The sequence below is a fragment of the Dromiciops gliroides genome, chromosome X (assembly GCF_019393635.1).
Source record: "Dromiciops gliroides isolate mDroGli1 chromosome X, mDroGli1.pri, whole genome shotgun sequence".
In the NCBI taxonomy this organism is placed as follows: Eukaryota; Metazoa; Chordata; class Mammalia; order Microbiotheria; family Microbiotheriidae; genus Dromiciops; species Dromiciops gliroides.
This window is the reverse complement of record NC_057867.1, coordinates 50,845,252-50,860,645: the sequence shown is the minus strand read 5'-3', so window position 1 is coordinate 50,860,645 and position 15,394 is coordinate 50,845,252. Positions and strand designations below refer to the sequence as shown.

Here is a 15,394-nt window from a genome sequence, read left to right as displayed (position 1 = left end):
GTTTACAGGAAGTTTCTATTGGACGAGACAAATGCACTACTAAAATTTTAATTGTACTAACATTTTTTTATATGTAAAGAGCAGGAAATATATTTAGTTATCTCAGCCATGCTTAAAAACAGTCCCTTTTGTACCTGCCTGGGTACAGAATTTCATCTCTCCTGAAATTAAAATCAGAGTATTTGCAGTTCATTTCAGTGGGCCAAGCTGGCCCCCAAATCAATCTGTCAATTGCTTTGAGTCCTATTTCTTAAAACAGCTCCACTGTGTGCATAAGCAAACACTCCCTGATGTACAAATACATATCAGACATTTGCCAGTTCACGAGTTTCATCTTCTTGTTTTTGTCTGCTTAATCAGCCCTCTTCCCAAAGGTACAAAAATAAAGGATGGCAGAAAATTTCAAAGGAAGGTAGCACTTGTTCCTTCTCAGTAAGAAGAAATGGCAAAAAAAATTAAAAAAAAAATAACCCCCCCCAAAAAAGTAAAAATAAACAAGAAGAAATGGCTTTGCAAGGCTATTTTTTTTTTTTAAAAAGACAACCTTTTCTAAGAGAAGTTTTAGAACATTTGTGTGCAAGTCTTGTGAGGGAAAATTAAAGGAGCATGAATATCAAAAACTCTACCACCACTTGGGCAAACATGAACTAAGGTGAAAACCCAAAGCCCCTTCACCAATCCTTTCTAAGAGGGAAATGTGTCCCACACTCAAAAAGGGAACAGTCTGAAAGCAGTTTATCAGGCTCTGCTCCAAAGGAAAAGTCCAATATCTATAGTCTGCTCTTCCTCTCCCAGAGTTTGAAATGGCTCCTCTATCCCTGTCCCCTCTTCCATGGGGAGACACTAGAATAGTAAGTAAGCTTCCTTCCTCTTCCTCCATACAAATTGCCCAGCTAAAAAGTGCTGAGTTCATTAAATAGGTCTCAGTGTGTCCTCTCCCTTGCCCCCAAGCCCCTAAAAGGCAAGAACAGTGGGAACTGACATTGGATGGAATTCTATCAATTCAGAAATCAAACTCAGTCAGGTGACAGCATAAAAAAGTGGTAGATCTTTATTGAATATATAATAGTATGGGGAAGCGATACAGCACCTCAAAACACACAATGACAAAATCTTTGATTACATGAAGAAGCACACATCAGAGAAATGAACACGTCACAGAATTCCTGCATGGCAGGAAGGTCACTAGCACTAGGGTACCTATAGCTACATCAAAATCTACAACTGCCATAATCAGGTGCAAACCTGTCCTACACAAAACAGCAGGGGGGCAAGAATTGAGCTTGCTTGGAACAAACTCACTAGAACTCCAAAGAGATCAGTTCTAGCCAGGGGGAAAACAATTTAAGGCAACTTTACTCAAATCCAAGAAAACAAAAGAAAACAGGAGAGAGAAAAAAAAAGGTTGAATTGTTTTTGTAGTCAGTGTTTGCATTTGAAAAAGGAAGAAAAAAGAGTTCTCAGTATTCACTGCATCTCAAATAATTTCCATCATAATAAACTGAATTCGAAATTGTAAATTTTGTTCTGTGCTCTTCCTAGGAAAAAAACAAAAACTTTCAAATACATATGGCAGCTTAAGTATTTTATATTAAAAAGGAATAGAGAAACAAAGACAACTAGACACAAAGCATGCTAAAGAGTTCTCAAAGTGCAATGATTTTTAACTACTGAAAAGGCAACATTCTTCCCCCTTTCAGTTTGCAATCAGCTTTGGAAACATGACTTGGAGATGAAGCCAAGTTCCAGTTTACCCAACAGCAGCTGGGTCCCATTTTCATTGGATGCTGGGAGCGGGCACAAGTGCGATAATAGAGCTATAAATTAATTGTCATGATCAACTACAGTATTACACAAATGACACTTGGATGTGGTCAAGTTGAGGGTGCTACATCTACTGCTTACAGCGAGAAAAGCGGCTTAAATAATGCCTGAAAGAGAAAGGGCCCAACCACGAAGCTTGTTTTATGCATCACATACATGACCAAAACTTAAGCAGCAAATTAGCATCTAAAGGTAATTATATTTGAGGCAGAATATTTATATGTTTCAGGAGAGGCCTCTGAAATCCCCATTCTATTACGACCACCCTCCCACCCATAGTCACTCCCAAAAATGTGCTGTGCTATACAGAGCTTTCAGTATGCATGATGAGCTGGGTTCAATACCGGCCAAGGTCTTGGAATTTTAAAAAATTATTTCCAAGTCACTTCTCCTCACCCTTTACAAAGGGCACTGCACTGTGCTCATCAGTCTGACTCTTTCTGGCCCAAGGAAACATGTGACCTCCCCACCCCATCTCTTTCCCTACCCCTCCTACCCCACCCCCATCAGAACTGAAGCCAGCCAGCACAGTTCTGCAATCATGCTCTGGACCAGAATAGACTACTTGGAATGGCACAGAAAAGCAGAACCCATGGAGTGTCACTGAAATCCTATTATCTGAAATAGACTCTGCCCCAAACTCTTCTGGGAAAGGAAGATACCCCGCCCCCTCTTCCCCATCTCAAACTAAACCTATACTCCCAAAATTTGGTATTTTGGTTGTGTCAAGTAACTAGAAGAATGACTAACTCGGCCTCTTTTTGTACTGAGTTGAGAAAGGTAGCAGGAACCACGTTATCACTATGCAGGGGGCTGAAAACAATGCCACTCCACAAAGTGCAGGCAATAGGGGATTTTTGTTTTAAAGTCAAAGAACTGCTAGTTCACAATCTGTCCTGTACAGAATATATATATTCTTGCTATGCCATATAAATAGGATTTATACAGCTTAAACGGTCAGATACATGCATTGGACTTGGTAGGTAGTACAACATTTCTTCACAATTGCGTATGCGGATTTTATAGTCAGGTTAGTAAGCAACAGACATGTTAAGCTGGCCCATGCCTTGAATTATCTAACATATTTAATGGGGGCTCAGAATCATCCATTGGAAGAACCAGGCGGGTTCCCCGAATTACAAGTTCATGGTCCCCAAATGCAAGTTCTCGATCCAGGACATCTTCAGAGGTGTTTCCCATAAGCCTCCTGGGAGCACTGGCTGACATTGAGTCAGTGCTAACAGTAGAATCGCCATACGTCAAGCTAATGTCACCATCGTTCAAGATAAGATCAGAATCATCATCTTTCAGTTGTTCCTGATTCTAAACAAATAAAAAAAGAGAGAAAACAAATGTTACTTTCAAGACAATTTTCTTATCAGCAGGCCAAAACGTAAGAGTCACAGGTGAGCTAGGTCCATGAAAAATGGCATTTACTTTCATGTAAGCAATGCCTAGAAATAAGTTATCCCCCAGTATACTTCTTTCTGAAGAGACAATAAAGAACAGCAGGCAGCCTCAGCACCAGATCGTCCATCTCCCAGGTCAACAAGTGAAGGTTCTAATGATCACTCTAACTGTAAACTGCTTTCCAATGAATGAATCCCTCACAGCAGAGAGAAAATGGCAAAAAAAAAATAATACATGGGTAAGAATCAGTTTGTCACCCTGTACCTTACCCCCCCATCATACTTCTGCTCTCTGGGGCCAAGCAGAACAATGCTAAGCCCTCCTCTGCATGACAGTCTTCAAAGACTTGAAGACAGCTGCTGTGTCATGCCTCCACCCCCTAGGCTTCTCTTCTTCAGGCTAAACAGCTCCAGTTCTTTCAATCATTATTTTATGTCACAGTTACCAGCTATCTTGCTGCCCTGGCCACCATCCTCTAGAAGCATACCATGCCTCAGGGAAGAAAGACACTTGCAAACCCAGGTGTGAGTTATTACCATCAATATCTGACCACATCCATCTTGGCTGAGATGATACCCTCCGTTTCTTCAACAGTTGGGAATTTCTTGTCCCGAAACAGCTGAGATAAATATGCTATTCCATGGATTCTTTTTAGAGGGTAGGTCTGGGATTAGAAGGTTGGGTTTCAGATGTGAAAAATAAAACTATTTTAAAAGCAGACTTCTTTCCTAAGTCTGGTCCATGCATCAGTCACCTAAGCTCTAATGCTTAGAATTGAATGCAAGGACTCACAAACCCCAAACTGGAAGCTAAAGAAAGAAAAAGGGGGCCTATGTGATGTTTTGACATGCTCATGGCTCCAACAAGAGGGAAGGAAAGTTGTGTCCGAGATCCACAAGAGTAAAAACACACACCACCACACATCATCATTACTCACAGGAGCTTCACAAACAGGAACTGAGATCCTCCTGCCACTTCGTGGATGAGGATGGAAAAAAGATCTAGCCCGGACCACATACTGAAAAGCTGGGAACCAACCCAGGTGCCATGAGAAGCCTCCAGCTGCTTCAAAGACTGTACTTGGTACTGCTTCGTTCCTACTGACCATCAGACTTGCAGTCGGAATCACACACAAAGGTTTCTGGGCATGCTCAAATAGCCTACTGGCTAAGTAAAAGGTGCTCGCTTTCTTAAAGCCCATGCATGCTTTGGTGGCTTAAAAAAAAGTCCAGGAACCAGACAAGATGAGATTAGGTCAAGCAGAGCTGTCAGCTGAGAACTACTTACTTCATAAGCTTGAGGGCTCGTCAGACATCTTGCAAGGGGTCCACAGAAACTGGGGAGTGTCGAAGTAAGAGGAGGCCCGCTGTGGGTCAGGAGAGGCTTCAGATAGCTGTGCTTGTTAAGGGAGAAAGAACCTCAAGTGTCCTTATTAATCAAGCCAAAATGCCCAATTTATTTAATGGAAAAAAATCGATACCTAGAAAGAGAGCCTGGATCATTTTAAAGTTACTCCTTCATTAACTAAGGAAGGGAAAGGAAAGGTTCTGCTAATCAATTCATCATCTGGAGAAAGACAGGAGCTTTAATCATGTGACCAGTGAACCTGATTAGTAGTGGCGAAAGGAAGCTCTCCATCAAAACCTCCAAGTGGAAGACATAATTACTACTCAAAAAGTTGTCAACTGGGAACCAAGCCAATTGCAAAGACCTCTCTAAATTGTTATTTTTTTTTAAATTACACACTTCCATCACTAGTCTTGCTTCAATATTCATTTGTTCCTCTCAAAAAGAATATCAAATTATCATGAGACAATGAGCAGCTCAGAGGAGGAAATGATGATGGTACAAAGTAGGAGAAACAGCATTCACTCAACCCCACCCCCTCCAAATCACTTTTCAAGGACCCAGCATTCAGAAAGAACTTGATTGTTATACGTCTTTATCATGACGATTTAATCCCAAGAAACAGACCTATTACTATTTGCATGAAAATACAACAGGTTGACAGAGTAATCACAAATACTGCTTTGCCCCCACTCCCCAAGGCAAACCAAAAGAGAAGACCAACTGTCTAGCCAGAAAGACAAGGTTTTCAAATAAAATATAGGTTCCCTGGGGGCAGACAGAGCCAGTCTCACTTGTCTTTGTATCCCTAGTGTCAACACAAGGTCTGGCACATGAAAGACACTGAATTAAGTGCTTGTTAAATTATCTGTTGCAAATGAAGATTTCATGACTACTGGGTTTATAACTTGAGGTAGAGACTGTCAAATTCTGGTAAAATTTACCCATTTATTCAAATATCCTCACACTCCAACAGATCTCTGTTCTCATCAACTGGCCATCCCCACCAGTGACAAAGATCACGTACCATCCACTGTGCCCATCCTATGGGCCCCTTGTCTGGGTCTTCTCCTAGGTTTGCTACAAGAGGGTGCTACTAGATTTGTTGGGGCCCATCCAATTTAATAAGGAAAGAGAAATGGAAGGCCAACCTGTAATTCTTTTTTTTTTTTGTGAGGCAATTGGGGTTAAGTGACTTGCCTAGGGTCACACAGTTAGTAAGTGTTAACTGTCTGAGGTCAAATTTGAACTTAGGTCCTCCTGAATCCAGGGCCGGTACTCTATCCACTGCACCACCTAGCTGCCCTAACCTGTAATTCTTACTAGTCTACTTGGTACTACTGAGGTGACTTAAGTTTTGGTGCCCAATGTAAGTATACAGAAAAAATGTCCTTTTAAACAGCATGTCTTTGTTGTGTGTGTGTGTGTGTTGTTGTTGTTGGTGGTGGTGGTTTTTTGCGGGGCAATGAGGGTTAAGTGACTTGCCCAGGGTCACACAGCTAGTGTCAAGTGTCTGAGGCCGAATTTGAACTCAGGTCCTCCTGAATCCAGGATTGGTGCTTTATCCACTGCGCCACCTAGCTGCCCCCTAAACAGCATGTCTTTACATGAAGTGTACACTTTGGTTAAAAAATAAGATTTACACAGAAGGCACTCAAATATTTGTTCAATGAAGTAAAATGGATGAAAAACATCAAAGATCCAGAAGGGACCTATATCCCAAATGCTGCTAAAATTGCTGCTACTGATTTAATTAACATTAAGCAATTTTGCAAAGCTAGGGCTCTCTCCCTAATGGAAGCCTTAATGTACCACAAGAATTTGTATGTTCTTGCTTCTCGCAGAGATTTGTTTTAGAAGCAAGAGTCCATTATGTGCCAACATCCTGCAAGCTTTTGGCCAAATGGACAAGGGGAGAAGATGAGTGCTCAGTCTCTTTTCAAAGCTTTCATTGTTTAATTCAGGGGTTCTTAACATGGGGCCCCTTTGGAGGGAATTAAAAGGGATCCAGGAACTAGGATGGGGGGGGGAAATCACATCTTTATTTTGACTAACCTTTGGTTTCCTCTGTGGTCCTATTATGTTATCTTGTGATTCTGAGAAATGGTCCACAGGCTTCACCAGACTGCCCCCCAGGTCCAAAGATCAAAGTCGGAAGAACTTTGGTTTTAATCTAAGGATGTTGGATTTCAAGCCAGAGGAACTTAGTTCAAATTCCAGCCTCGGTTCGAATTGTCACGTGCTACCTGGGAGACCTTGGAAAGTCACCTCACCTATGTGGGCCTCGGTTTCCTCACCAGTAAGATGGACTAGATGGCCTTGCAAGCACAGAAAAGATGGGGGGACATCTTATGTGTTTCCATATTTTCTAGGTGTGTCTGAATGCTGCATAATACCAAGTTCTGGTAAATAAGACTTGAGAAACCCAATGATGAAAGTGAGTTTTATGATCCTTCCCTCTGTTCAATCGTCAGTTTAATTTGCAGGAAATTAATTTTAATCAATATTAATAAGGGACTCACTCAAGAAACATATTGTTTAAACAGCCCATGAAGGAGCAACACTGTCAAAAGTGTGTCTAGCAAGGGGCAGCTAGGTGGCACAGTAGATGAAGCACCGGCCCTGGATTCAGGAGGACCTGAGTTCAAATCGAGCCTCAGACACTTGACACTTACTAGCTGTGTGACCCTGGGAAAGTCTCTTAACCTTCATTTCCCCAACCCCCCAAAAAAAGTGTCTAGGAAGGACTGTAGTATGTGTGAGAGTGTGTGTGTGTGTGTGTGTGTGTATGTGTGTATGTGTGTAGGGGCACAAGTTAGAAACCTAGGAAATAATTAAAATGGTCACTGTGGGGACTATAACAGCTGGAAAATAAGGCATAGAAGGATCCTTAGAAATTGTGGAATTTCACAGAAGAGAGAACAGATGCACAGGGACGGAAAGGGACTGAAAGCTAATAATGAACAAGAGGCAAAATTTGACCCCTAGTCCGCAAATCCCAAATCCAGTGCTCTCTGCTACATCACACAGCTATTCTTTATTTCTTTATTTTTGCTCGGGGCAATGAGAGTTAAGTGAGTTGTCCAGGGTCACACAGCTAATAAGTGTTAAGTGTCTGAGTCCAGATTTGAACTCAGGTCCTCCTGAATCCAGGGCCAGTGCTTTATCCACTGCGCCACCTAGCTGCCCCCCATACAGTATTTTCAATGATCCCAAACTGTTCAATGTCACAAAATCCTATCTCTTTTTTTTTTTTTTTGGCAGGCAACGGGGGTTAAGTGACTTGCCCAGGGTCACACAGCTAGTAAGTGTCAAGTGTCTGAGGCCAGATTTGAACTCAGGTACTCCTGAATCCAGGGCTGGTGCTTAACCACTGTGCCATCTAGCTGCCCCCAATCCTATCTCTTTTAACATCAGTTTGTGAAGCTACTTGTCTATAAGTCATTTAACACTCAGGAGAATCAAAATCACAAACAATCCCAAGAGCAATGGGGAAAGATGGCCAAAAAGACTGGTGGATCTGAAATCAAACAAAACAACCTGGGAGTCCTAGCTCTGCCACTGATTACCTGCATGATAATGCACACGTCATTTTCCCTCAAGGTAAAGTGAGAAATGACAACATCTCACCACAAGTCAATTATCAGAGGAGAATGCTTACAAAGAAAAGGGAAAACCATCTTTATACTGCTTGCAACTTGTGGTTTTAGTGCAAGATCCTCTTAAGTAAGAAGAACTAAAGCTAGGCCTTGTTCTCTCTTTATAATGAGGGAGGCACAAAGCTGAGAGCAGACAAGTTGGAATTCTCACTGCCCACCCTCCACATCCTCCTTGATTTAAGGATACTTATGGTCAAAGTTGTACCACATCCTGAAGAGCCAAGCGCTTTCAGCTTTTGTGTTCCTTCTTTCACTCTCTGGGAAGCCCTGTGACCAGAGGAGAAAGACATTAGTCCAATGGAACACTTGGTTATTGATACCCATCTCCTCTCGGTAAGTTATTCTTTTTTTTTTCTTTTTTGGTGAGGCAACTGGGGTTAAGTGACTTGCCCAGGGTCACACAGCTAGTAAGTGTCAAGTGTCTGAAGCCGAATTTGAACTCAGGTCCTCCTGAATCCAGGGCCAGTGCTCTATCCACTGTGCCACCTAGCTGCCCCTACCCATCTCCTTTCAAAGATGTAGGGTAAAAAGTCACCTACTCTGTGCTATTTTGAAGGGTCATTTGGATGTCACCTGGCATCCCTCTTTGCTATTCCCACTGCCACCTGCTGGGTTGCAGCTGGGCTGCCTCTCCATTCATGGAAGAGGCTCTGATCTACCAACTCTCTAGCAAACATGTCCAGCAGACTGCCGTGAGGATTGCCCAGTCTGCCCTAGAGAGCTATGCTAAGCCCACAGAATATACAATCTCCCCATTCACTGGCTATCTTATCAGTTAGCAAAGTGAAGTTAATTAACTGATCTCTTTTCACCCTACCCCGAAGGCAAACAAATCAAGGCTTGGTTCAGACCAGAAGAAATGTGTTTTGAAATGAAATACAACACAAACCATGCAAGCTCTTATCATACTATATTAATATTAATTAATTTTTTTTTTTAGTGAGGCAGTTGGGGTTAAGTGACTTGCCCAGGGTCACACAGCTAGTAAGTGTCAAGTGTCTGAGGCCGGATTTGAACTCAGGTACTCCTGACTCCAGGGGTGGTGCTCCATCCACTGCGCCATCTAGCTGCCCCGAAGATTTTTAATTAATTTTTATTTTTTAAAATATTAATTATTAATAATTATATATAACACTATTTTTCACCTGTCATCCAGACATTCAAGTAGCCCTTAGAAGAGAAGAGATATGTGATTGTGTACTGGGCAATGGGGCTTAGTAAATATGAAGCAAATGATCATCAGAAAGAAGTCTGTTAGAAACCAGGGTTTTAACTGAATGAGACTCTACAGGTTTATTCCTGTACCTTAAATAGCACTCAGAAATGTGCGTGGCATTAGGACAAGGGTGGGACACAGAACCAAGAGATTCTAGTGCCCTTAAACAGGTAGGCTCAAAGACTTCTGGGTAATTTGAAAAGGCTGCTGCTGGTCACCCAACCTGGAAGAGAGGGTAGTCAGACAGCCAAAGGGAGGCTTCTCTTAGAGTCCAGCCTTCCTGTGCAAAGCCAAGTGGAAAAAGGCTCCCCTTGCCAGAGCAGTCACTTGAAAATGCAGGAGCCCTCAAGCACTGCTCTCCTCTCCAAGGGTGGCCTAGAGATAGGAGAGCCATCACCTTGGATACCATGCCCCCAGCTATGTTCTGCTTTGCTTGCTATCTGGCAATAGGAAAGGCAAGGCACAGCTTCGTTTAAAAGCTGATGAAAGGAGCAGAGAAAGCCAGCATCCGTGTGATGGAGGTTGTACTCGCTTTCATCACAAGCAACTTCACATCAGACTTACCAGGTGATCTTGGTCTGAATCAACTCCAACCCTAAAGGAGGAAACACAAATGTCCAATGAAAATCTGGGCTTTTCAAAAAAAAAAAAAAACCCAAACCAAAACAAAAAAAAGAAAGCCTGGGCTTTTCAACCTGGGAAGGCTCATTTTCTTAGCACAGACAATGGGACAGCATACAATGGAGGGAGTTCCAGGCTTGGAATGGAGTCCCAGTTCTGCCCTATGCCTGCTACCTGTGGCATCTGGAAGTCACAGCCTCTGTGGGTATTAGTTTCCTCATATGTAAAATTTGGTTTTTTCCCCCGTACCTGGGATTAACCTTCCCCAATTCCTCTTCTCCAGTTATTGGTACACTTTGCCTCCTCAAATTGTCTTCTTTTCAGGCATCTATCTGTCCACATGTTTTACCCCCTCCCCCAAAATGGTGATACCTCAAGGGCTGGGATGGGTTTCCATTTTTTTTTTTTGCCTTTGTAACACCATGGCTCAACTCGGTGCTCAATAGAGTTGATTTCATCGGCACAGGGAAATCTCAGGGTTCCAATGAAACAGATGATAATTTTAATGAGCCTTATTATTACTATTAATTTTTTTAGTTGACATCTTTGATTTGTCTAGCATAGGAAGCTCCTGGTGTAGAAACTCTCTCCTATCATGAAGATTAGTAACTTAGTCTTGGAGAGTTTGTGTGGGCTACTGAGAGGTTAAGTGACTTGCCCAGGGATACACAGTCAGAGCCAGGATGTTCTTGAACCCAAGGCTTCCTGACTGCAAAACCAAAATACCAATTTCAAAGGGTTTTTGTAGGATCAAAATGAAAAATGTGAAAATGTCAGCCCTTATTGAGAAGCTGTCAATAAAAATGGCTTGGATTCCAAATTTGGCAACCGTCGCCAATCTTACTAGCAGAAAGAGAAGGGAAAGAAGGGAATAAGTATTTGTTAGGTGCCCAGCATGCTCCAGGCACTGTGCTAAGCGCTTTACAAATAGTATCTCATCGTGCTCCTCGAGCTCTTAAGCTAATATAAAAATGACATTTCTAACCTGGAAAACAGGACTACCACATCTCAGGTTTGGGACAAGGGATATTGCCACCTCTCCTTTAAAAGAGGGTACTTTTATAGTGCTATTCCAAAGATGAGGGGGAGAAACAACAAAAAAGAAAAGTATTTAGGGAAGGTAGGTAGGTTTCTTTCTAGCCTCTCCTGATCATTTTCACCATCATCAAATGCTGCAACAGAAAAATGTCTAAGTCTCTGTCAAAGGCTAATGGACAAGCCAGGCGTGGGGCCCGGTGGTCATTTCTGACTTTCTAGGATGTGTTCAAAATGATGGCTAACACCACAAAGAAATGACCATTTCGAGTGGACAAAAACAAAGCCTGGAGGAGTCCTAGTTCAGATGGAGTGGATTCTAACAGAAGCTCATTGTCTGTGGTTTTAAAATGTCAAAAGGCTGTGAAGTTCATAATCTGCATATTAACAACAGATTCTATGCAAATCCATGAAAGTAAAGTGACATCTAGTGGTCCTGGAGAGTCGGCACACTTAAGAGTCATCACACTGGGTCTAAAGTCTTCAAATCAATGTCACACTTGGTAAATACCTATCATGAGCACAGCCTGGGATCTGCACTTGGGAGGGCACAGAAGTTGTTTTAAATCTGCCTTCAAAGATCTTACCTGGGGTGGGGGGGACGAACCTCGCACACTTGAAATAGGAAAATACAAGATCATATACATTCAATTGGAATGCTTTGGGGCTAGGGCATAGGGTGGAGTCATGTAAAGGCTAGGCTAGCAAGAGTTTAGATGCAATTTGGGGATTGTTTGCATTCACTTAACCCTTTTCTCACCCTCAAAAAAAAGAGCCTGTTTAGGAATTAGCTTAAGGTAATTTAGGAAACTATAATTATCCCTTCAGTGATAACTCTTTAAGGAAGTATTAGCATCTTACTCTATAGCTTTTCAAGGGAAAGAAAGGAGCTTAAGGCTGCTAATTTCTTTCTTTCTTTTTTTTTTTCTTTTTTTTTTTTTTAGTGAGGCAATTGGGGTTAAGTGACTTGCCCAGGGTCACACAGCTAGTTAAGTATTAAGTGTCTGAGGCCGGATTTGAACTCAGGTACTCCTGACTCCAGGGCCAGTGCTCTATCCACTGTGCCATCTAGCTGCCCCATGGCTGCTAATTTCTAAAAGCACTATCACCTGAAACAGCATTGAAGGTATTTCCCTTGAACACATATGGACAAATAACTGTCTCGGACACAGTAAAAAGCAGGTGTCTCAATGATTGAGCCAGATTAAGAAAAGAATTCACCAGAATTACACAGGTATGGGTAGACCAGACACCTGCTTTTTGGATCCTTTCCCAGAAAGGAAGGGAAAGAGAAAAGGAAAAGAGCTAAATCGGACTTTTTGTTTTTTGAAATGGACCACATTGTTTTCTCTAGTCAATGTTGTAGATTTGGGGAGCTCAGTAGGTTCCTAGGTCGAATGAAGTCTCAGCTAGTACACATAGTTAAAACCTACAAAGGCTTTAAGAACCCAGGCTGCTGTTTCCATAGAAACAGATGTGGGACTGGAGAGATGAGAGGGAGCTTTCAAAGTAAGTACATTTTCAAATATTAAAAACAAAAGTCTCCCAACTTTAACCTTGGAGTGCTTGGTCACAAACAATGCCGCTCTTTGGGTGAAGCCTAAAATTCTTCTACAAACTCACAGTCAAATAAAGTGACTGAATTGTAATTTAAGATTTCAACACCAAGGCATCTAGTTTGCACTTACCGAATGTTCAGACACGACAACATGGCCGTGGTGCCCCCACCAAACACCCACACAGTAAAAAACACAATCAGGAGTGTGGTGCTGAACATCATCTGCCTTGCATAGGTGGCAGTGTCCCGAATAGCCAAGGCAAAGGCCATCGCACCACGAAGGCCTGAAAGGAAATAGGGGATTATTTTATACTATTAACCCATCGACCATAGGAGCTACAAGAAATTCATAGAAACAAAAGGATTTCTGAGAAATGGGAAATGATGGAAAATAACATTTTTTAAAAGTCTAGTACATAGTGCTGACCATCATTCATCTTTATCCTCCCCACCCCATCTCCCAAGTCCTCTTCTCCCACTTCCTACCTAACAATACAAGTAAAACATTACAAGGAACAGTTAAGTTCGTGTCAGTGTGGTGGAGTTTGGTTACAATAGGTCAATGACATTACTGACAAACCATACAAGTTACACTAGGTAAAACTGTAACATTTCTACTCCCCCAAATCCAATAAAATGAAAGCTCTTTGGAAACAAGAACTGGTTCAATTTTTTTCTTTGTACCCACAATCCCTAGCCCAGTGTTTTGTACAAAGTAGACATTTAAAAAATTCTTGTTGAATGTAATACAACTAAACTGGGAATTGAGAGCTACAATGAGGAAAAATAATGGTAGAGAAAGGGGCATGATTCACCATGAAAGGACATACATGAACATTTATTAAGTAAGCGCCTACAAGGTGTCAGGTACTGTGCTAAGCTCTGGAGATACAAAAAGAGGCAATGGATAGTTTCTGCCCTCAAGGAGCTTACAATGTAATGGACATCACACCATAAAATTCTAACTTCAACACCCCAAACACATGAAGGTGGTATGATTGTCATCAGAGTGAAGAATTCTTCACACTGCTGCCTCCATCAACTGCAAGACAGTAACCCATCTGAGACAAGACTGGGATGCAGGGCTTCCTACTCCAAGCCCAGCCTTCCTAGCCACTATACCATAGCTGCCTCTATTGTCACTTCAATAATTAAAAGGACTTGATGTCACTGGCAGCCATTTCCATTTAGATGATCATTTCGTATGCTGTGCGGTGGCTTAGGGAGGAAAGAGAGAAGAGAATCACATACTTACCAGCAAACATCATCATATGTTGAAAATTGGATCCAATCTTATTTCTCCTGCCCAAATTGAGTAAAAAGGACAAGGGATAAATATTGGCAGCTCTTCCCAAGAAAATGGCAAGCTAAACACATTAACATGTTAAGGATCAATTTCTTTCACTTGTTTAAACTTATTTGTTAAAATGATGCTAATGGTGATGGGAGAAAAGTCTGAGGCACTCAACTCAAATTCTAAAGCAAGATAAATTATTAAAAGGGACAGTTTGCGAACACCTGGAAGCAGGTAATCACTAAACCCCAGCATGGTTACACTGAGAACAAATCAGTCTAGACTAACCTAATTTCCTTTTTTGACAGGATTATTAGACTAAGGGAAAGCTGTAGCTACAGCTGAGTTTCGGCAAGGAACCAGATGAGATCTTTTAAGATATCCTTGGAGAGAAGACGGATAGATGTGTCCTGGATGATGATAGTACAGTTAGGGGGGTTCAGAACTGATTGACCCACCAGAACCAAGAAGTCTTTCTGATTAATGGAGCAAAGACATCTGGGAGAAAAATCTCAGTGTGGGGCTCCATTTTGTTCAACATTATCAATGATTTGGATAAAAGGAAAAGATGGCATCTTTATCAAATCTGTTGATGAGCCAAAGCTGGGAAGGGTAGTTAATACACTGGGATCCCAAAAGATCAACAGGTTGGAATCATGGGCTGAAAGAAGCTAAGATGATTAAGTAGTGCTTGTTGTTTAGTTCTTTTCAAAGAGGACCAATGACATCAGAGGGTGATGTCGTGAGTTGTGCATGAATTGGATTTAAGTGAGGCAGAGTTGCACAAAGCTGTCAGCCTCATTCTTTCTTCCAGTCGTCAAAGTGCAACAAGACATAAGTCAAAGCAACTGGTGATAGCTTGGCCTGCAGTGCATGAGGATAACATCTTCCATGCCTGACCAAGCTCTAAGCTCTGCACAGTGCCTGCTTCGGCCACCTTCATGGCCATTAGAACAAACTGTTCTCATCTGCCCACTTTGTCTTCACATGCTTGGGGTAGACATCCCGCCCCCAACTTAATACGTGGGTTAAAAGAAAAATCAATTGTACAAAAATAAGACAGGGAGACATGCATATCAGACTGAAAGCTCAATATGAGCTAGCAATGTGATATGATGGCTTATAACTTATTTATTTAATTACTAAGGATAATAACAGTTTGCAATCATATAGTTTAAAAACGCTTTTTTCATCATCCTGTAAGCTAAGTGGTACAAATACTCTTGTCCCCATTTCACAGATGAGCAAATGGAGGTTCAGAGAGTTGAAGAATGACTTGGCAAAGGCCATACAGCTAATACATATCAGTTCTGGGGCTCCAACGTGGGTGGTCTGACTCCAAAGCTGGCCTTTCTTTATTTTTCTTTATTTTTTAATAAATGTTTTTTATTTTACAATGCTTATTCCCTCTATTTTTCTTATCTTTTAAA

The 15,394-nt window shown here is 41.7% G+C and overlaps 1 protein-coding gene across 1 annotated transcript in view; it reads right to left on the bottom strand.

The window, feature by feature from the left end:
* Positions 1-1,025: 1,025 nt before the first annotated feature.
* SLC9A6 (solute carrier family 9 member A6) overlaps positions 1,026-15,394 on the bottom strand; it is a 35,486-nt gene continuing 21,117 nt past the window's right edge. Inside the window, exons 11-16 of the mRNA XM_043974277.1 lie at positions 13,926-14,037; positions 12,801-12,954; positions 10,021-10,051; positions 8,428-8,507; positions 4,522-4,627; positions 1,026-3,147 (exon numbers count right to left, since the gene is read on the bottom strand). Coding sequence (XP_043830212.1) covers positions 2,875-3,147; positions 4,522-4,627; positions 8,428-8,507; positions 10,021-10,051; positions 12,801-12,954; positions 13,926-14,037 — 756 coding nt within the window. The 3' untranslated portion in view covers positions 1,026-2,874. The remainder of the gene's footprint in view (positions 3,148-4,521; positions 4,628-8,427; positions 8,508-10,020; positions 10,052-12,800; positions 12,955-13,925; positions 14,038-15,394) is intronic.